Raw genomic sequence first — 20,921 nt, forward strand, 5'->3', positions numbered from 1 at the left:
CCACGCTCTTCCTCTTCCTCCAGGAAGCCTGCCTTGACTCCTGCCCCGAAACCCCTGGTGCAGGGAGGACAGGCCCTCTCTAAGGCGCCCTGATGAAACCAAAGCAGGATCAGGAGGCTACCACATTCCAGGCCTTTCTGCTCCAGGGCCTCAGTTTCCTAGCTACCCCTGAGGGCAGACATAATCCACCAGAGGCCCAGAAATCGACACAGAGAAGTTTGATTTTATTACAGACGATTCTGCTGGATGAGGGGAGTCAGAGGTGTGGGACAGGATCTGGGGCCCAGAAGACAGAGGGAGGCCCAGGAAACGGGCCGGTTTTCCTGCTTTGTGACTGTATGAGAGGCCCCTCCCACCCACCCTCTTCTGTAGGTGGCAAGGGTCACGCAGCGTTCAGGTCAGGCAGTTCCAAGCCTGAGCCCCAACAGATGGAACAGGCGCCACAGAGCGCAGACAAGAGTGCAGCTCACAGGACCTCCCCCGCAAACCGTGGCTCCCAGGACCCCCACGCATATGTACGTCTTCTGAAAGCCCCCCCCCCCCGCACACACACCACCCGCACAGCCAGGGCTTGGGTGGGAGGCGGTGGTGGCAGCTCTGAGTCTTGGCCCCTGGGCACCAGTGCCCCAGGACCAGCTCTGGGTCCCCTACACGTCTGTGCTCTTGGGGCTGGAACTGGAAACAGAAACGGGGTTGAGCTGGAAACAGAAATGGGGGCCGGGCCGCCCGGCAAGCCCCGCCCCGCCCGCCCGGCAAGCCCCGCCCCGCCTCACCACATCTTCTCCCGGAGTCTCTGGTACTTCTCCTCTAGGACCTTGTTTTTCACCGACTGAGGGGTGTCGGGCACAAACCAAGCAGCAATGAGCTTGATGCACAAGGCCACGTGCTGGGAAGCAAGGGCGGGGGCTGAGTGGGGAGGTTTTAGGTGGGGCCAGCGAGCCCACCCCCCCACCCCCCGTCCTGGCTCACCTCGAAGAGGATAAGGAAGGCCAGGCGGATGGCCAGGAGGACCCAGGACTGCTCCGTGAGGTTGGAGTCCTGAGTGGTGCCATAGTCCCGGTACCTAGGGTGGGGAGCACCTGAGGTCAGGGGTCAGGAGTTCAGAGGGCACGCTCATGGGGCAGGGGGTCCAGACCTGCACTCGGTCACGTTCTCGCCCTCTGTCTGGACAGGGTCCTGGAAGTCCTTGGTGAAGAACACGGACAGACTGTGGTTGACGTAGCCTGTGAGGCAGCTGGGGGAGGGGAGAGGAGTTTGCGGTGGCCCCTTCAGGATTCCGGGGTGCTGGCTTGGGACTGATTCCTGCCTGCTGGGGGTCACCAGGGTGGGACCCAGGGCAGACCCCCTCCATCTCTGTACGCAGGAGAGGGGCCCCTGGAGGAGGCTGAAGGGACCCCAGGAGCTGCCACCTGCCTTCCTTGCCAGGGGCTGAGGGGAGCCGGGCTGGGGGAGACTCCTGGAGACCTGACTGCAGGTCAGCGGTGCCCCGCAGGGCTGCCAGAGCTGGACAAGGACCCTGCACAGACCGCAGGGGTCTGACTTCGGGAGGGGAGCCATTCTGGTACTTGCACAGAAAACAGCTGCTTCTGGGACCCTCATCCCCCGCTGGGGTCCCAGTCAGCACTCCTGGGCTCCCCGGGGCTGGGCTGTGGTTGGGCCAGTTTCCCAGGGGTCTCTGGACCGTTCGAGGCTCCCCCGGGGGCTGGGGGGCTGTGTCCCCTTACTCGATAGCAGGCTGGGCCCCCTGTCGGCAGGGGCCATAGCGGTGCTTGTACACGATTCGGGGGATGAACTCAGATGTGAAGGCGATGACCATCCCGTTGGCAATGACCGCCAGCACGCCGATGATCTCCAGCACCTGCAGCCAGGTCCCTGGGCCACAGCAGGGGGTGAGGCCTGGTCCACCTGCACCGCCTACCACACCTCCACTCAAGGATCCCCCAAGGCTGGGAGCCTGGATGGCTACGGGCCTTGGGACAACTCTGCCTGTGGCAGCCATGAGGCCAGGTCACTGGTGAGGAAGATCTGGGCGGGACTGACAGAGCACAGCCTCTGCACCCCCCTTTTTGCCAGGGACAGGGAGGGGCTCGGGCCTCCAGCGCCCACATCTTCTGCCTGAACCCTTCAGCTGCCCCCAGGCCTGCTCCCCTTCCTGGGTCCTCACCCCAGGTGGACCCCCTTAACCTGGGCCCAAGGCTGAGGCCCCCTGTGCACTTCTCCCTCCCACATCCAGCATCACCCCCCTCTGTTCATCCCCGACACTGTCCACCCCAGCAAGGCCAGTCCAGGTGACGGAGGCCACCTGCTCTCAGTCCCTGTCCCCAACTGCTGGACCCCTCTCTCCCTCAGCTCCCTGCTCTGAGTCCAGCCCTCCTGCATGGCGCTCTGCAGGGCGGCTGCTGGCGCTTCAGCCCATCCTGTCGTGGGATGGAGGGGCTGCAAGGTGCCTGCCAGCCCTGCCTCTTCCTGGGGTCCGAACCCCCTGTGGGCCCAACCTCCAACCTCGGCTGAAGACCCTCTGGAGAAGGACTGGGGGCTGTCTGTAGGGTGAAGGCCACATCTTGCCCCCCCCTGCTCAGAGTGGTTGTTGCAGGGGGACTGGCGGGGCACCAGCACCCCCCACCACCCCTGCCCCCTGGCTGGAGGGCCCCACTCTCCTCGGCCGCCCGGTGGGGCCACTGACCAATGTCCTTGGCCTTGCGTGGCACCAGGCGCCGCTGCAACCTGACCATCTTGATGGCATCCAGGCGGATCTCCACGAGGTTGCTGAAGAGCGCGAGCAGCGGGGCAAGCGGGAAGGCAGCCACGAAGATGGTGGTGAAGCCATACTGGATCACTAGGGAGCGGGGCTTGTCACTCTGGGCCCCCGCGCCCCGCGCCCCCTCAGCCTCCTCGCGCTGCATCCCCGCCTCCCTCGCGTACTCATCTCCATGAACTCATCGAACAGGCTGAAGGTGTTGACCGGGTTGAGGAGGTAGTTGTGCTGCCAGCGCCTCAGCTCAGGGTCCCGGGACACGGTAGCCTGCATCGAGCGCCACTTGTGGGCCAGCCACCTGGGGGCGAGGAGAGCCAGTGGGGTCCGGGAAGGGGGCCGGGGCCCCTCGGGGCTGGCGGCTCTGGGGCCAAGCAGCGGCCGCAGGGTCCCTCGGTGAGGGTGGGGCCACCGGGATCCCCGGGGAGGGAGGCCGGTCCTCACGGGCGCAGGTACTCCATGCAGTTGCTGAGCGTCTGTTTCAGACCCATGATAATGGCCATCTGCACGAACAGGTCCATCATGCAGCCGCTGAGATGGCACTGCGGGGGCAAGAGTGGGAGTCAGGCCCTGGAGGTGGCGGGTCGGAGGAGGGGGAGCCTGGGAGGGAGCGTGGTTCAGGCAAAGGGCGGTAGGCATCCGGGACAGACTGACCTCCTCCAGCTTCCACAGCCCCGCCAGGCGCACGGACTTGCCAGGGTGACCATTGATCCTGAGAAGGGCAGCAAGGCTGAGGGAGGGGCCGGCCCTTGCCTCTGCCGGGGTGGGGGAGGGAGAGGAGAGAGGAGTGGAGAGGATGGGAAGAGACCCACCCTGCAGGGGAGCAGAGGCTGGGTGCTGATGCACGGCTTATGCCCAGGACCCCACCCCCACCCCCGCCACACACACCCACACATCCACAGGGGACCACCCAGCTGTTCACAGGCTCAGATACACAGTCTAGACAAGGCCCATTAGGAATAGTTTCAGTTTCTCGAAAATGTTACTATGCATATAGGGTTGCTTTGTTTTGAAATCATGGGCTTTCCATGATAAAAATATACGTAAACTCTGTTAACGCAAACGCTGGCCCGTGCTTCATGGTGTTGGCCTGCAAGTCCACGACAACTACCGGTCTGTACGTTTGCAAAGGAAAAAACGACTATTTTGAAATTTTGATTATAGGTTTGGAAAACCAAAATAAGTCAACTAAAAGATGGCAGAAAAATCAACTAACAAATGCTCAGAGCAGACACAAAACTGATAGCAAGCTTAACTCGCTTCCATAGATGCAACAAAACCACTGACAAATGTAGCAGGAAGAAATAGCTGTCACAGATTGCAGCAAAAATTATAAAACACTAGAGTGAAATTCACAAGAAATCTGGGGGACCCATATGGGGGAAACTAGAAAACAGCTAAAGAACATGAAAACGAGACTTGACTAGGAGGTCCTGTCCTGGCTCTGTGGTAACAAACCCAACTAGTATCCATGAGGATACAGGTTCGATGCCTGGCCTCACTCAGTGGCCCAAGGATCCGGCGTTGCGGTAAGCCGTGGTGTAGGTTGAAGATGCAGCTCGGATCCCATGTTGCTACGGCTGTGGCGTAGGCCTGCACCTGAAGCTCAGATTGGACCCCTAGCCTGGGAAACTCCATATGTCATAGGCGTGGCCCTCAAAAGATGAAAAAGACTTGGCTAGAGAAACTTTGTTCTTTGATAGAAAAACTTAAGGTTGTGGGTTTGTCTTTGCTTTTTTTTCTTTTTAGGGCCGCACCTGCGGCATATGGCAGTTCCCAGGCTAGGGGTCCAATCGGATCTGCAGCTGCCAGCCTACACGACAGTCATAGCAACATGGGATCCAAGCTGCATCTTCGACCCATACCAAGGCTCACAGCAACGCCGGATCCTTAACCACTGAGGGAGCCCAGGGATCGAACCCGAATCTTCATGGAAACTAGTTGGGTTCCTTACTGCTGAGCCATGACGGGAACTCCACCAGGGTCCTTAAATGAGGAAAAGACAAGCAGAGAGATGGCAGGATGAGAAGGAAAGCCTGACACACTGCTGGCTCTGAAGACACGGGGCGGGGGGCGGGGGGCAGGAGCCAGGGAACATCAGGCGGCTACTAGAAGCTGAGAAAGGCAAGAATGTAGATTCCAGACAGGGCACAGCCCTGCTGACAGCATGATTTCAGCCCAGTGGAACCTGCTTTGGCCTCCTGGCCTGGGGACGTGTGTTGCTTAAAGTCACTAAGCTGTGGTCGGTAATAGAAAATTAAGTTTCTATTTCAATCCTTCCTGAAAGAATGTATCATTTCACTGTGATCTTAAGCAGTGATTCCCACAAGATTCGCACAGAATCTTGATGTAGCTTGACAAAAATTAAAGTACACCTAGAAAAATGAACATGTAAATACCTATAAAAAAGAAAAAGTGAAAGAGGAAAAGGAAATTCCCTATCTGACAGTAAGGTGTCACACAGCACTAATCACACAGTAAGCTACTAGATTAAACGCAGAATCTGCAGAAATACGGCACATTCAAGCAAATGACGGCACTTGGTACGTGACCAAGTGCTGGTGACGGTGACAGACAGTCGATAAATGGTTTGGAAATAACTGGCTGCCATTTGGAAAACAACAAACAGGCTTCCTTGCTCTGCCCCTGCAACAAAACAAATTCCTTGTGAATCAAAGATTTGAATGCTTAAAATGTTGAAACCAGGAGTTCCTTGGTAGCCTAGTGGTTAAGGATTTGGCATTGTCACTGCTGTGGCTCAGGTTCGATCCCTGGTCCAGGAACTTCTACATGCCAGGGGTGTGGCCTAAAAAAATGTTGAAACCGAAAGCATCTAAAGGAAATCCCAGCCGAATGCACTTTTAATTTTGAGGAGGGACAGGCCTTTCAGATCCTGGCATGAAAAATAGGAGCTATAGGAGTTCCTTTGTGGCCCAGTGGATTAAGGATCCAGCCTTGTCACTGCAGTGGCTTGGATCATTGCTATGGCACAAGCTCCATCTCTGGCCCAGGAACTTCCACATGCAGCAAGTGCAACAAAAAAAGAAAGAGAAAAACAGGAACTATAAAGAAACATAAAAGAAACTGACTCTAGAGTCACACAGGTAACTGGATAGGCTTTCACCACCTTTCCTGGAGACCACAGGCAGGGGTGGTGCACAGAAGGAGTCAGACTCTGGCTTCTATCTGCTCTACCACCTGCCAACTGTGTGACCCTGAGATAGTTTCTTAGCCTCTCTGTGCCCCGGTCAACTCCTCTGCGAAATGGGGATTAGAGAGTCCCTACCCCATAGGACCGCTGTGCAGACTAGAGTTGGTCCATGGGAGGCACTCAGGATAGACTGCACATGTGTGCACTGGCTGCAAGCTATTCTCAGAAAGACCCATCCCACCATGCCAAGGAAAGGCAACTCCATCCTTCGTTCTTCGGAGTGAATGGAGAGCTAGGAATCTTCAGCCACGAGGAAACCCAGGTGGACAAAAGTGATGAACTAGGACAAAGAAACAGAAAGACAGACCTTTTAGGAAATGAGGTAATGAGAGAACAGGCAAGAACTTAAGGGAAGAGAGAACGCTGATACCCTGAAGAAAGCACTGTGTCTATGAACACAAGAAAAGGATGCTATTTAAAAAAAAAAAAAAATAGAGGGGGAATTCCCACTGTGGCTCAACAGGTTACAAACTGAACTAGTATCCATGAGGATGCGGGTTTAAAATAAAGAGAGAGAAGAGGAAAATTCAGGGAGCCTAAACAGGATGTCAGGGAATTCCCTGGTTCTGTCCCTGGCCTCGCTCAGTGGGCTAAGAACCTGGCGTTGCTGTGGCTGTGGCATAGGTAGGTGGCTGTAGCTCCGATTCAACCCCTAGGCTGGGAACTTCCATATGCTTCAGGAGTGGCCCTGAAAAGATTAAAAAAAAAAAAAAAAAAAAAAAAAGGAGTGCTCTGAAATTAAGACTGTAAGCAGAAGCAAAGCATTTTCAGTTGAACGGCTGGAAAACAGAGTCAGGAAAACTCCCAGAAGCTGGAACAAGAATGGGAGGGAAAAAAGCAGAGAAAATTAGATGACCAATTCAGCAGGTCCAATTTCCAAACGGAAACAATTCCACAGCAGGGAGCAGAGGGAAACGACACAGGATGCGGGAAAATCACTCAGCATCGAAAGACACGAGGCTCCGGGCCCGTGGATTCCATGTACCGGGCCCACGGCAGGTGCTGCGAGTCCAGCAAAGGACAAGGGCCACACTCCCGGCCCCGGAACTGCCATTTCCAGGAGAAAGAGCGAGAGACAGTGAACAAAGAAATGTGTCCCGAGTGGCGGGGCTGCGGGGGGAACGAGGCGGGACAGGAGCAGGAGGCAGCAGGGAAGAGAGGGCCTGAGGGACCGGGGCTCTGGGTCGGATGACGTGCAGAGGTCGGCGGACAGCAAAGGCCAGCAGCCGGGAGGCAGCAAGCGGTACAGGGGAGGGGGAAGCAGGAGAGGGGAGAACCCGAAACGGAATAGGATGCTGAGGTTTTTTGCTTTTTTGAAAGGATGCTTTATTTTCTTTATTATTACTATTTTGGCTGTGCCTGCGGCATATGGAAATTGTGGGGCCAGGGATCAAATCCTCCCCAAGGCAGCGACCGAGCCAGAGCAGTGACAATGCCAGACCCTTACCCTCTGAGCCTCCAGGGAAGATCTTTTGAAAGAATGTGACAGCATGTTTGTGTAGTGGTGGAATCATCCCGCGGGGAGAAAAGCTGGCGTGTGAGGAAGGTGTGACTTACTGCAGCGCCTCGAAGGCAAAGGACCCATCACGTCACCCTGCTGAGGAATTTCAGAAGACAGGGGACAGCGAGAAGGTACACAGAGTCGGAACCGCGACACCATGAGACTTGTGGAACAGAACACGAAGCGGAAACAAAAAAATCCTTCCCAGGTCTAAGGAAGACAATGACTCCAGCAAGCGCTCATCAGGCCCTTCATAAAAAGGAAACTGCGCAGAGTTCCCGCAGCAGAAACGAATCCGACGAGGAACCATGGTTGCAGGTTCAATCCCTGGCCTCACTCAGTGGGTTAAGGATCCGGCATTGCTGTGAGCTGCAGTGTAGGTCACAGACGCGGCTCCGATGTGGCGTTTCTGTGGCTGTGGTGTGGGCCAGCAGCTCCAATTAGACCCCTAGCCTGGGAACCTACACATGCTGCGGGCAAGGCCCTAAAGAGCCAAAAAAAAAAAAAGGAAACTAAGCACGTGCAATTTCCCACGTCCCCTTTCTCAGGAAACCACCAGAAAACATGGGGTCTCACATGGCAGAAAACGAGGGGCTTCACAGGATGAAAGGGCCAAGCACAGCCCCGAGGGAAAGAGACAGATGCCAGGCGAGGGGGCATCTCCAAGGACCGCATGATGTCTTGGAACATACTGGGAAGAGTTGTTTGGTTTTTGTCTGTTTGTTCGATTGTTTGTCTTTTTGCTGTTTTCTTAGGCCACTCCCTCAGCATATGGAGGTTCCCAGGCTAGGGGTCCAGTTGGAGCTGTAGCCACTGGCCTATACTACAGCCACAGTGATGCTGGAACCGAGCCCTGTCTGCAATCTACACCACAGCTCATGTCAATGCCAGATCCTTAACCCACTGAGCAAGGCCAGGGATCGAACCCTCAACCTCATGGTTCCCAGTCGGATTCGTTAACCACTGCGCCATGACGGGAACTCCAAGAGTTGTTTGTTTTTAATATGGCCACACCCATGATATATGGAAGTTCCCGGGCCAGGGAATGAATCTGAGTTGCAGCTGCGGCAATGCTGGATCCTTTAACCCACTGAGCTGGGCCGGGGATCAAACCCACACCTCCACAGCAACCCAAGCCGATGTAGTTGAACTCTTAACCCACTGCACCACAGCAGGAACTCAGGAGTTGCTTTTGCTGTTGTTGTTGTTTTAGGACCAAATCTGAGGCATACGGAAGTTCCCAGGCAAGGGGCAGAGTAGGAGCTGCAGCTGCTGGCCTACAGCACAGCCACAGCAATTCAGGATACTTAGCCCACTAAGTGAGGCCAGGGCTCGAACCCACATCCTCATGGATACTAGTCAGTTTTGTGACTTTCTGAGCCACAGTAGGAACTCTTGTTTGTTTGGCTTTTTTTAAGTTCTGCTAGAGAGTTTGGCATTAACTGGTAATGTGTATGTAACTTCCAAAATTTAAGCAAACACAGAGTACACACAGAGCAATTCTTTTCTTCTGAAAAGATAACTGTATTTTGATTGGACCAAAGAGGTTCATTTCACTGGTGAGACAAGGGAGGGGACGTGGGTGCCTGTGCGTGAAGTGGGGTGTCCACCACAGCGCCATGTATAACGCTCAAAACCAGAATTAACGCAAAGGCCCACCAACCGAAGTGCTTAAATAAACTCCAGGACGTTCCACAAAAGAATGCTCATAGTACATTTCTACACACAAAGCCTCACCACCCGTATGCAGACATGGGAGAGGCCTACAGTGTGTCTTCAGTGCAAAGCAGGTACACGCATCTACGTGATAAAACCGCTTATGTCAGTGGGGGTGTGTGTGCTTAAATGCCTAAAAACGTCTGGGAAGACCCAACAAAGTTACAGCGTCATTTCTAGGGCTGTGGGTTGGGTAGCCGCGGTTTGCTGCGGCCTCCTTCGCACATCTCTCTGCTGGGTTTCCACATGTTCTGTGCATGATTGGTTTTTAAAATTTAAGAAGGTATTTCCATTTTTAAGGTGGGGACAACCGAGGCAGGTGGGAGCAGGTGCCCTTACCTGCCCAGGATGAAGGCGATGTAGATGAGGGAGGAGAAATGGGCAAAGAACTGCAGAGTGAAGAACCTGATGGTGAACTTGCTCTCTCGCTCTGAGAAGGTCCTGGGCTTCTCTGGAATGAGAGGTGGGCCGTCCCTCCCCCACCTCTCACCCTGATGACAGGCCCACGCCTGTCCCCCCCACGACAGGCCCATGCCCAGCCTGTACCTATCCTGACAGCTCAGGGACACCTGCAACCCTCACCTGTCTCCTAGGAGGGAGCCTCTGGCCTCTTGGGGGGGCCCTTCCCCCATCCTAGGGCTCTAAGACCCCCACGCTGAATCCTGCCCCCAGAAGCCAGAGAGGGGCTTAGCTCACCAAAGTCGCAAAGCTTCAGGGCCACACACTTGTTGATCTGCGGGCGGGGAGACAAGGGCTCAGCTCGGAGCTCAGCGAGCCCCGCCCCGCGCCCCGCCCCTCCTGCCCGCCCCACCTTGGTCATGACGAGGATGGTCACATAGTGCACCAGGGCCCCGGTCACCACCACGGCCGTGGTCACCTGCTCCTCCAGGAAGGGCAAGGCCGAGTTGAAGAGGGCAGCAGCCAGGACACGGTAGACCACCAGGACGTGGGCCATGCCAATCATGAGGCAGATCTGCGGGAGGGGTGGCGGGATGGGTGGGGCTCGGGGGGCTGCCCCACCCAGCCCCGGCCCCGCGGCAGCCCTGGGCGTACCATCAACAGGGTCAGGAGGAAGATGATGCCGCTCCGCACGTACGAGTGCTGGTGCAGGCGCGGCTGGGAGTCAGGGCAGTTGATGAGCTCGAGCGCCATCTCCTCCTGTGGAAGGGACCGAGCAAGCTTCAGAGCCGGGATCCATGCCTCTGACCCGCACGGCTCAGACACAGCAGACTCATGCGGGGCCACACAGGCCTCTGGGCCTGGTCTCCTGGCTCAGCCTCACCTGGTCCTCGTCCCAGCCGTACAGGTCCCAGTGCAGGACCACGCGGGCGCGCTGGCGCTTCCAGATCTCCAGGAACACGGTGGCTGTGGCGGGGGCGGGGGGGGGGAGGCTGAGGCCTCATGGTGCGTCCCTCGTGGTGTGGGGCTCAGGCTGGCCTCCCCGAATGCCCAGCGACTCACCCCACAAAGCCATGAAGATGGCAAACAGCACGGTGCCCTCGTTGTCGAAAAGGTGGGTAAGCTGGGGAGAGGGGCGCGTGGGCCTGGGGCGGCCTTCCCCGGCCCATCACCCGGGCAGGGCGAGCCAGCTTCCCCTTCTCTGGGTGCACCCGTGGCCGCGTCCCCAGGCGCAAACCTTGGCAAAGGTGCAGGTTTCCGAGAGCCGCCGGTACCTGCGGCTGTGGTCGCCGCGAGGGCACATGTAGATGTCGTGGGCCTCGCAGATCTCCTTGCTGCGGGTGCAGGGGCGGGGGTGGTTGCAGCACTTTCCTGCAGCCCCTCGTGGGACCCCGCCCACGCTCAGCCCCACCCCTTCCGGACCCGCCCCGCCCTTTCCCTGACTCCGCCCCACCCTGCCCCGCCCCTCGACGACCCCGCCCACACCCACCACGCATCTCCCCGGACCCCCGCCCCACCAGCCCCGCCCCATCGTGACCCCGCCCAGCCCACGCCCCCTCCACGCCCCCTGACTCCGTCCCGCCCCATCGTGACCCCGCCCATGCCCGGTCCCGCCCCTTCTCTGCCCCACTCCACCTGATCTGGCTGGCGTGGAACAGGGAAAACCCACTCAGAAAGATGATGAGGCCCACCGCGGCAGCGGGCACCAGCATGTAGGTGTACCAGCCGAGCCAGGCGAAGTACAGGGCCACCTTCTCACCAAAGTAGTTCCTGCGGGCACAGCTGCCCCGTCAGGGCCACTCCCACCAGGGGTGAGCATCCGGGGGCCAACGCCTGGGTGGGGCATGCCGCAGGGGAGGGGGCCAAGGAGAGTCTGGGTCGAAGCCCCGGGAGTCTAAATGGGAACAGACACCTGCCTGCTTGAGGCTTGGGTGTGTCTGGGGCAGTATTACCTGATGTCATCGATTGGCTGCTCTTGGAACATGTTTGTCCACTGGGCCCATTTCCTCTTTAGGTCTTCCTCCCCCTGGGCGCAGGTGACAGGCAGTGAGCGCTTCCTGCCTCGGGCCCTGCCCTCAGGTCCTCGCCCCGCGGGCCCACCTCTCACCTTGTGTAGGGGGAACCCGGCCTCAAAGACCCCAGCCTTCACCAAATCCTGGAATGTGTCTGGTGGACACAGAGATTCTCGGGTCAGACGCGGGTGAGGAGCCAGGGCAGGCCCTGTCCCGTTCTTGCCGCGTGACTGCCCTTCCCAGGGGGCTGCACACACAGGCCACGGGCCCCTTCAGTCCTTACCCCCACCTGCCGTCTGGCTGTTCAGGACAAAGTTGACAATTCGGATCCTAGAACACAAGAGCTGGCTCAGGATGGCCCCGTTTGACCTCGCTGGGCCTGCTCTATCAGGCCAGGTCCCAGGGCCCTCTGCGTCCCAGCAGAGCCCCCAGACCCCTGCCCTGACTGCTTGACCTGAATCCAGGACTCGTGAGGAGCCCACCTCCCACCTCCTTAATCCTCTGCAGGTCCAGCTGCTCCAGGTGGGCCTCCCTCATGGGTGGTTCTTCTCCTCCCAGGGCCCCAAGCTCAGCTCGACAGGATTCCCTCCCAGACGCCTCCCAGCTCCCCCTCTTCCGATGACACCTTCCATCTGGAGCCCCCACACATCCAGAGCACACCCTTTATGTGCAGAAATCCTCTTGACACTCCTGTGAGCCATTTTCCCTAAGGGGAGACCGAAGCTCAGAGAGGTTGAGTACTTGACCAAGGCCACACAGCCAGGAAGTGCCACATCCAGGTATCTGACTACAGAGTCATGCTTCCCTGGAACATGAGACCCAGGCCCCAAGCATCCCAGGGCATCCCCCACAGCCTGCTCCTCCCAGGCCCTACCAAGGTGCCTCCACTCATGCACCCTCCCAAGACCAGCCAGTTCTGCTTTCACAGGAAGAACCTCTCTTGCCTCATCTCCAGCTTTCAGGAGGACTCTTTGCTGGTCTCCGCTGACCAGGCCCCAGATGAGTTCAGAGGGCTGGGGCCAGAGCCAGGAAGGCGATGGAGGGGGGGGTGGGGAGGGCAGGTGGACAGGCTCGGGGGCTGGATGACTGGGTGGGGGGAAGCAGGTACATGGAGAGGGAGGAGCTGCCAGGTGCCTGGGAGGCCGGAGGCGGAGGTCCAGGGAGGGGCATTTGGTCTAGAGAAGAGCAGTCAGGACCCGAATGCAGGGAAGGAGCTCAGAGCCCAGGAGGGACGGTGGGAGGGCCTCTCGGCCTCTCCCAATCCTGCCCACCCTTTAAGGCTGGCCTCCACTCTGCACAGGGACAGTCACAGGCAACCCTCCCACACTCCAGCAGGTGAGAAATGTCACTTCTCCTTATCACAGACAAGGAGACTGGGGCACAGACCCTGCCCCTGGGGCCTCTGCCCTGGACCAGGCCTGGGAGCCTTGCTGCCGGTCTGGACCAGGCCTGTGGGTGGGCAGGGGTCCTCCTGGCCCCAGGTCTGGGCCAGCCTCTCACCTGGTGGTGGCTGGGACGGGAGTTGGCCTGGCCAGCTCCGCTCTCGGAGCAAACTCCTCAGGCTCCCTGAGAAGCGTGCGGTAGAGGTCAAAGATGCTGTTGTCGGCTCGCATCCCAAAGTACAGCTTCTCCTGGTCCTCCAACACCTGAGGGAGGCAGCGTGGGCCTCTACTCCACCTTAGGACCCTCCCCTTTCATCGAGGGCCAGTGACCTGTCTCTTCCACCTCAAGCACAAGGCCACAGGCCGCCTCTCAGGCTCCTCCCAGGATCCAGCCATTCCCCATGGCCCCTGCCCCCGGGTGAGGCCCGCGGCCAGCCCACCTTGTGGTGGAAGCCCTTGCTCCCGAGCTCCTCCAGGAACCGCTGCTGCTGGGAGGCCAGCCGGGGCTCTCTCTGGGCGCGATGATCCGCCACAAGGACGTAGTCCCACTGTTCAGCGGCCTCCGCCTGCAGGAAGGAGGTGTGAGCCGGGGCTGGGAGCGGGCAGACCAGCTGCAGGGCATGGGGGAGCAGGTGGAACCAAGCCCAGAGGGGCTCGAGCAGAGACTCACCTCACAAGCATTGGTCTCCATCAGAGGGAAGCTGTCCCCTTCGTTCCCCACCAGGGTCCGGAAGCGCTCTTCACCCTGGGAGAGCAGGCAGGATGGGAGAGCAGGCAGGACGGGAGAGCAGGCAGGACGGGAGAGCAGGCAGCACGGGGCTCACCGCTGCTTCCCCGGCGAGGTGCTCTGGCACCAAAGGGGTTAAAAGATAAAGCTGGGGGAGTTCTCTTGTGGTCCAGCTGGGAAAGTTGTCTCTGCAGGGCCTTGGGTCGCTGCTGCAGCGTGGGTTTGATCCCTGGCCTGGGAACTTTCACATGCTTTGGGTGTGACCTAAAAAAACCCCAAAGCATAAAGCTGGGATGGGGTGGGAAAGTTCCAGTGGGGCTGCGCTTGCGCTGAGGCTACAGCACAAATAACTGGTGAAGGTTTGTTCAGAAATATATACAAAGAGCTCCCAGGACCCATAAAAAAGACAATGCTGCTTAAAATGGGCCAAAGGCATTCCCGCTGTGGCGCGACAGGATCTGTGGCATCTCTGGCTCCCTGGGAGGCGGGTTCTAGCCCAGGCCCGGCACCGCGGGTTAAGGATCTGGCGTTGCCACAGCTGCGGTGTAAGTCCCAACTGTACCTCGGATCTGATCCCCGGCCCAGGAGCTCCATGTGCTGCGGGGGGGGCCAAAAAAGAAAGGGGGGGGGCGAAGATGCCAGAAGGCACTTCCAGAAGAGGAGCACTAGGAAGAGGGGAGAAATGGAACTAAAACTTGGGGAAATGGTGTTACGTGACCAAAGGCACCACCTTAACCCATTTCACAGCAAGTATACTGGTCAGACAGCCTCAAAGTTCCAGAGGATCTATTAAAATGTGGAATCTAATATGGTATTGTAAATGAATTATACACCAAAAACGAAACCATGTTGGGCTTTTGGCTTTGACCAGCGCCCCAGGCGACGGGGCACTGGGGCCTCTGCACGGTCCTTATGACTCTGGAGGGACACTTGTGGGAAGCCACACAGCAGGAGCAGCTGTGATTAGCATCGAGTGGCAGCGGAGGAGGGGTGTCTTCAGGCCTCATTTACTCCCAGTGAACAAAGAGCAAGCTCTGAGGGCTTGAGACAAAGGGACACGGGCCCCTTCTCTGGAGGAGGGGTGGGGCTGCAGCAGGTGGGGGACAAGGGCAGACAGAGCAGGGCACGTGGGGGGAGCCTGGGGCTGTGGTGAGGGGAGAGCGCAGCAGGTGCCAGCGCCGTGTGCCCTCAGACAAGCTCCCACTCCTCCCAGCCTTGGGCATGACGGCCCCCAGGGGCTGGACCAGAAGCAGGATGCGTCCTGTAACCCCGGCATAGGCTCTGCAGTCTGTGGGCTCCGTAGGAGAGACTCCAGCCCATGTCCCAGCTGGCAGCTCCCGGGAGCACAGGGACCCCAGGGACAGGGACCCTGCCCCCTCCCCGGGGTGGTGTCCATTGGAGCACCCCACCTTTTTGGGTGCCACCCACCCCACTGTGGCCCCCACTGGCCCTGGGCTCTTGTGGGGGCCTCCGGCCAGCCTATCACCACTACTGCCCCTCTCCTGGCTCACAAGTCTGCGCTCTCCTACCCTGTCACACCCTGACCCTGCTTCTTTCCCTCCTGCCGATGGCCAGGCCTTTGTCCCTCTGGTCCCCCCCTGCTCTCCCTTCTCCTTTGCAACCACATTCCAGCCTAGCTCAAGGCCACCCCCTCCAAAAAGCCTCACCAGACTGCTCCAGCCAGTCTGCCCTTGAGGACTGCCAGGTAAAATACAGGCCACCCAGGCACTTTTGAATTTCAGATAAACAACAGATAACCTTTTGGTATAAGTATATCCCAATTATTGCGTGAGATATACTTATACACCCCCCCAATGTTGTTTATGTGAAATTCAATTAACTAGGTGCCGATTTTTTATTTGGTTTTGCTAAATCTGGAACTCAACTCCACCCCCAACCCCCATGCACACCAGGAACTATTGGGTCCAGGACCAGGCCTAGGTCTGCCCCCTTTTCCTCCCTCTGTCTCCATCGCAAAAGCCAAGAAATGCATCACATCCAACCACAGAACAGCAGTCACTAGGACATGGGACCCAAAGTCCCAGGGAGGCAGGGCAGATGCAGACATCATCTCCGTGCCCACAGGCACAGCACGGCCACTCTGCCACTGAGACTCTGCCCCTGTGGGTCGCGGGCTCACCAGGCCCACTGCCCCCGTGTTCCTGAAGTGCAGTCGCCCTCCTCGCACAATGTCCCCTTCTCCCGCCCCGCCGCGCGGCTGCAGCCGCCCGCAGATGTCCAGGCTCAGCTGTACCTTCCAGTTTGCAGGGAGTGAGAGCGCCCTGGGCTGAGGCGCCTCTGCCCTGGGGAAGAGAGTCAAGGCTCAGGTGGATGGGGACAGATACCTGTGTGTCACTAGCAGCCGGTTCTGTGATTTGTCCCCATAGGGGCCACGTGTCCTGGTGAAACGGATCCTCAGGCACTTGACTTCGGACCCAGGAAGATACCCCTGCCCCGTCCCCCACCAGCCCCGGCCTCCGGCCCCCTGCCTCCTGCAGAAGGAGCCTTTGAGGGCCCGTGGTGGACAGTCCCCCAGAGGCAGAGAGGCCCGCACATCAGCACAGGCTTGAGGCCAAAGGATGGCTGGGGGAGCTGGGGCCCAGGGTGGGGAGGGGTGGCACAGAGAAGCCAGACAGGGCAGGACTTTAGGATCCAGACAGGAGGAGGGCGCGGGGAGAGACTGACAAGGGTCTGCAGAGGCCGGGGCGGAAGGCTGGCCCTCAGGCAGCCCCCAAAATGACACTTCTGGACCTGGTGCAGCTCTCGGATCCCAGACACCCTCCCCGTCAGAGATGCCACACAGCGATGGGGCATTACCCAGAGCCTCCCCTGGAGGCTGGTGTGTGATCTGGACCAGAGGTGTCCTCTGGGCTCCGACCCGACCACTGATTCAGGCCACTGGACAGGGACGCGCCCCCACCCCCCAGAGCAAAGGCAGTGACCTGGTCACCCATGAGCAATGGGCCAGCAGTCGCAGGGCAGCCAGGTCTGAGTCCCCCTTGCCCAGCTCTGGTCCAGCCCTCATACCCCACAGCCAGACGGGGCCGAAAGTCTGCGCCCCATATACTCTGGGTTCACCAGCCTCATCCCTAGGCCACCTGCAGGCAAGTCCCCTCTCTAGCCACGGCCACAGCCCCAGCCTCAGGATCAGGCTGTCCGCTGGCCATCTGTCCACCTGCCCTCCAGGGAGAGAGGCTTCAAAGGTGGGAACCAGGCTCACCTGAAGCTGCCCCTTCCCCCGGCCAGCCAAACTGCTTGGTGTCCCCAAAGCCAGGGCTCTGGGCCCCCTGTGTCCCTGTCCCTCGGGTTCCCAGACCCTCACAGCAGGAACGGGGTTACCCCAGCCCTGCCACAGCAGACCCCCAGCAGGTCCCTGAACACAGATAGGTGCACAGGCTCTGGGCACCAGGCTCTCTGTTGTCCTCCCTTCAGCCTTTCAGCCCCTGTGCCCTCCAGGCTGCACGCCCCATGGCCAAGGCCCAGGGCCTGGCGCAGGCCAGAGTCCCAGTGGGTGAGCCCACTGGCTCCCGATGACGATACTTCTAAAGATGCAGCGGCTCCTGGGGGAGCTTGGGAACCAGAGCTGGGGGAGTCCTGCTTCTCTCCATCCCTTCCCAGCCCAGCTCCAGGTCACCAGTGGGGCCAAGGAGGCCGCGGCACAGACGTGACTGCCCCCAGCTCCTGACCAGTCTGGGCAGGCTGCTTGGAGCCCTCCCCTCACTCTCCATGGCCCAGCTCGCGCCGAGGGTCACACCCCAGGCCCAGCCCACCTCTGGGCCCTCCTGGCTGGGCGCCACAGCACGTTGCCATCTCATCACCCAGGGAAGGGACCCTCCTATCCTCCCCAAGAGCGCAAACACGGAGAGGCTTCCCCCTTGCTCACCTAGCCTCTGAGCCCTCCCCGAGCAAGTCCCCCTCCTCAGCTCTGGCCCATCAGCTTCCGAATCCGCCCCTCTGCCCCTCTGTCTCCTTGGTCAGGTCATCCTTCCATGTGTCTGTGTGTTTACTGACCCCAGACACGCACTGATGACACGGCCTGCTCTGTGTGCGGCTCTCAGGGGTAGTGCCCAGTATGAGTGGACACAGGGGCCTGGACAGGGAGGTACCTGCTTGGCAGAGGAGGTAGCCCTGAGCTTGCCCTGGTGGTGTGGATGGGCCCTGAGGGGCAGCAAGCAGTACGAGTACCTCCCAGAGTTGCAGTACTCAGCATCGCCAAGGGTTGGTGGTTAGTGTGCACACAGACGTGGTACTCAGCCCTTCAGCTCTGCAGAAGCATGAGGGGCAAGAAGGGAGACGAAAGGAAGTGAGATGGGGCGCGGGGGGTGTTGGCTGCTTGAGATCACAGGAGCCTGGCCTTCAGCGGGGGGCAACGGGGAGCCATGGAAGAAAGGGATTTGAGAGCCGAAGGGCGTGCCCACATCCAGCTGGGGCCACCAAGTTCCCTTTGCTGCCTGCATAGGTCTCTTTCCAAGGGTTAATTCTCTCGCCTTGGCCAAATCATGTGCTTCCTCCCCACCATCCTTTCTCCTGTCCCAGCTGGGGCTGGCGCGGGAGCAAGGGTGGGCAAGAGAGCCCAATTATGCCCACGGCTCCAGAGCTGGCCCTGCAAGGCCTGAGGCAGGGTGAGAGGCCGCCTGCGTGGCCTGCACTGGGAGCGCCCTGAGGAGGACAAGTGGGAGGCTGGTTTCGTTCTCCACCTCGGTGTGGGTCCCCTCCCAGAGCCGCCCAAGGCCTGGCCACAGCCCAGAGACCTCCCCGTGGCAGAGGGAAGAAAAGAACCTTCCTGGGATGTTCTCCTGCCTCCCCAGAGCCCCCAGCCTCCTGCTCTGCTCCCCAGAAGCGGTGTCCACAGCCCTCGGCCGGCTCCCCGCCCTGCCTGATTTGAGAGTCCTCTCCTCCAGGTCCCAGGTCAGCCCAGGTCAGCCCACCCCGGAGGCCGCAGGGCAGAGCTGCAGGGTCTGGGGGCCTCCTGCCGGCTCAGGGCCCCGAGGTGGACGTGCCTTCCCCACAGGGCGGGAGGAAGGCTGCTCTCCTTTGTGCCCGGCAGGTGGAGGGAAGACCACAGGCACCTTCCAGGGGAGGCCGGCCGGCCGAGCCGGCAGGGGGACCTCGGGCGCCGACCCTCGTCCAGTGGGCGTGGCCGCGGGCGCCGACTCACCTGCATGCTGGTGGCCGCGCGGTGCGCCGCGGTCTGCGAGGGGAACCCGAGTGCCGCTGTCACAGCCCAGCGCTCTTACCAGACTTCCGCGTGGGACTCACCCCTCCCTCCTTCCCGCCCTCCCTCCCTCCTCGCCCTCCTCCCCCTCCTCCGCAGGTCCCTGGGCCGCGCCCGGCGCGGTGGGGAGGAGCCAGTGACCCGCGGGGCGCCGGAAGGGTTAGCCCGACTCAACTTGAGGCTGCTCCTTCACCTGCAGAGGGATGCTACCCCGGAAGCTGGGATCGATTGGCATCCTTGGGGGGGGTGGCTCTGAGCACTCTCCCGGTGGCCGGGGACACATCTTCCCCAGGCCCCCTCCAGGGCACCCAGCGGGAGAAACCCCCAAGCCCACTGTGATTCCCTTAGAGGAGAAACAGGGGCTGGCAGGAGTGCGGCTGGGCCGCCTCTAGAAACTTCTCTCCCTCCCTGAGCCCCTGCTGGGGCCCCAGCTGGGGGAGGGGGAGCCCTGGGGTCCAGAGACAGGAGGCTGGCCCTGGGGGCGTGGAAGACAGAGCGGGGCTGTACCACACCGTGGTGAACCCAGGCAGCCGTGCAGAAGGCTCTGAGACACCGGAGAGTGGCCACCCTGTGGGACAGTCTATTGCTCCCAACGTGGAGTGGGGCGTCAGGCCCTGAAAGCTGCTGGGAAGCTGAGGACCAGGGCGGGGACTCAGCCGGGAAGCCACACCGAAGCACTGAGCAGCATGGGGGCAGCTGGACGGGCGCAGGGAGCACCCCTAGTGCCACAGGGGTGCCCAGTGTCAGGGCACAGCCGTGTGTGGCCCAGGCGACCCTGCGGTTCAGACCCACCATAGGCATGTTGGCTCTAGTTTCCCTAGTCCCGCACACATCTCTGTCTGGGGCACCCCATGGAGGCTGTAGCAGCAGCAGGGCTGAGCTATGAAGACAAGAGCGGCAACTGGAGGCAGAGAACACGGAACGGGTGCCCCTCTGATGGCGCAAATCCAGACAAACGCATTTACAATTACAGCGACAGGGGTTCCCGCTGTGGTGCGCCCTGGCCCATGTGCTGCCAGGGTGGCCAAAAAAGAAAAAAAAAGATTCCTGTAAGAGAAAACCCCAAAGGGTCGTGGCTTAAACAAGTTCCTATGCTTCTCCCTCCAGTAAGTGCAGTCTGGAGGTGGTCCCGCCAGACATGTCATGAACTTGTCGCTCTGCCACTGTGAGCACACAGACCTACCACGTGGTTCCAAACGGCTGCTCAAGCGCCAGGCACCACATCCACATTCAAGGCAGCAGGAAGAGCAAAGGATGAGTTGAGTCACCTGGCCACACTGTATTGCAACGAAGCCTGGGAAGTAGAGTCACTTTTCCTAAAGAAGAAGATAGAAAGACAGATAGAAGATCGAAAGGCACCCGGCAATGTCTGCCACAGGCTGGAGGGCCTCAGATGCTGCGTTAGAGCTCAGGGAACAGTCAGCCAAGGGTTCTGAGCGTGCGTCAAATCTGAACTCAAGATCCATGCGATCCGTCAGCTCCTGGATGGCCCCGTCTCTGCCCGGGCTCCAGCTCGACCTGCTCAGGATGTTCTGTACCTACACTTTCTCTCTTTCTTTCTTTCTTTCTTTCTTTCTCTCTCTCTTTTCTTTTCTTTTCTTTCCTGTCTTTTGTCTTTTTAGAGCCACACCCGCAGCATATGGAGGTTCCCAGGCTAGGGGTCGAATCGGAGCTGTGGCTGCCAGTCTACACCAGAGCCACAGCAACATGGGATCCTAGCTGTGTCTGTGACCTACACCACAGCTCAGGGCAATGCTGGATCCTTAACCCACTGAGCAAGGCCAAGGATCAAACCCACAACCTCATAGTTCCTAGTCGGATTCATTAACCACTGAGCCACGACAGGAACTCTTAGAAGAGCAGTTTTAATATTTGATATTTATATTTGCCGTGGATGCTGGAACTGTGCTTTTCTTCCTATAGTTTGCTTTCTTCAACACATATCATTATGAAATGCACTTTATTACCGTATTAAAGTCTATTATTATGAACTTTGCTCTCCCCAG

General features: G+C 59.2%; 1 protein-coding gene across 1 annotated transcript; it reads right to left on the reverse strand.

The window, feature by feature from the left end:
* Nucleotides 770-18,975, reverse strand: ANO9 (anoctamin 9). Its single transcript, XM_021082538.1, has 23 exons — nt 18,859-18,975; nt 13,644-13,718; nt 13,414-13,539; nt 13,092-13,237; nt 11,875-11,921; nt 11,687-11,745; nt 11,532-11,605; nt 11,215-11,349; nt 10,817-10,913; nt 10,642-10,702; nt 10,463-10,545; nt 10,234-10,338; nt 9,992-10,153; nt 9,877-9,913; nt 9,520-9,631; nt 3,407-3,464; nt 3,197-3,294; nt 2,923-3,053; nt 2,684-2,836; nt 1,725-1,872; nt 1,136-1,234; nt 970-1,063; nt 770-886 (listed from the first exon to the last, which is right to left on the reverse strand). The coding sequence occupies exons 1-23, from the start codon at nt 18,862-18,864 to the stop codon at nt 770-772; spliced, it is 2,223 nt and encodes a 740-aa protein (XP_020938197.1). The 5' UTR covers nt 18,865-18,975.

Source organism: Sus scrofa, chromosome 2 (genome assembly GCF_000003025.6).
Source record: "Sus scrofa isolate TJ Tabasco breed Duroc chromosome 2, Sscrofa11.1, whole genome shotgun sequence".
In the NCBI taxonomy this organism is placed as follows: domain Eukaryota; kingdom Metazoa; phylum Chordata; class Mammalia; order Artiodactyla; family Suidae; genus Sus; species Sus scrofa.

What these genes read in the sequence shown, in the direction of transcription:
- ANO9 (XM_021082538.1), bottom strand. An exon ending in ATCGCCTTCATCCTGGGCAG is followed by an intron (nt 3,465 to 9,519) that starts GTAAGGGCACCT and finishes TGCCCTTCTCAG; the next exon opens with GATCAATGGTCACCCTGGCA. An exon ending in TGCATGGAGTACCTGCGCCC is followed by an intron (nt 3,054 to 3,196) that starts GTGAGGACCGGC and finishes CCTCGCCCCCAG; the next exon opens with GTGGCTGGCCCACAAGTGGC.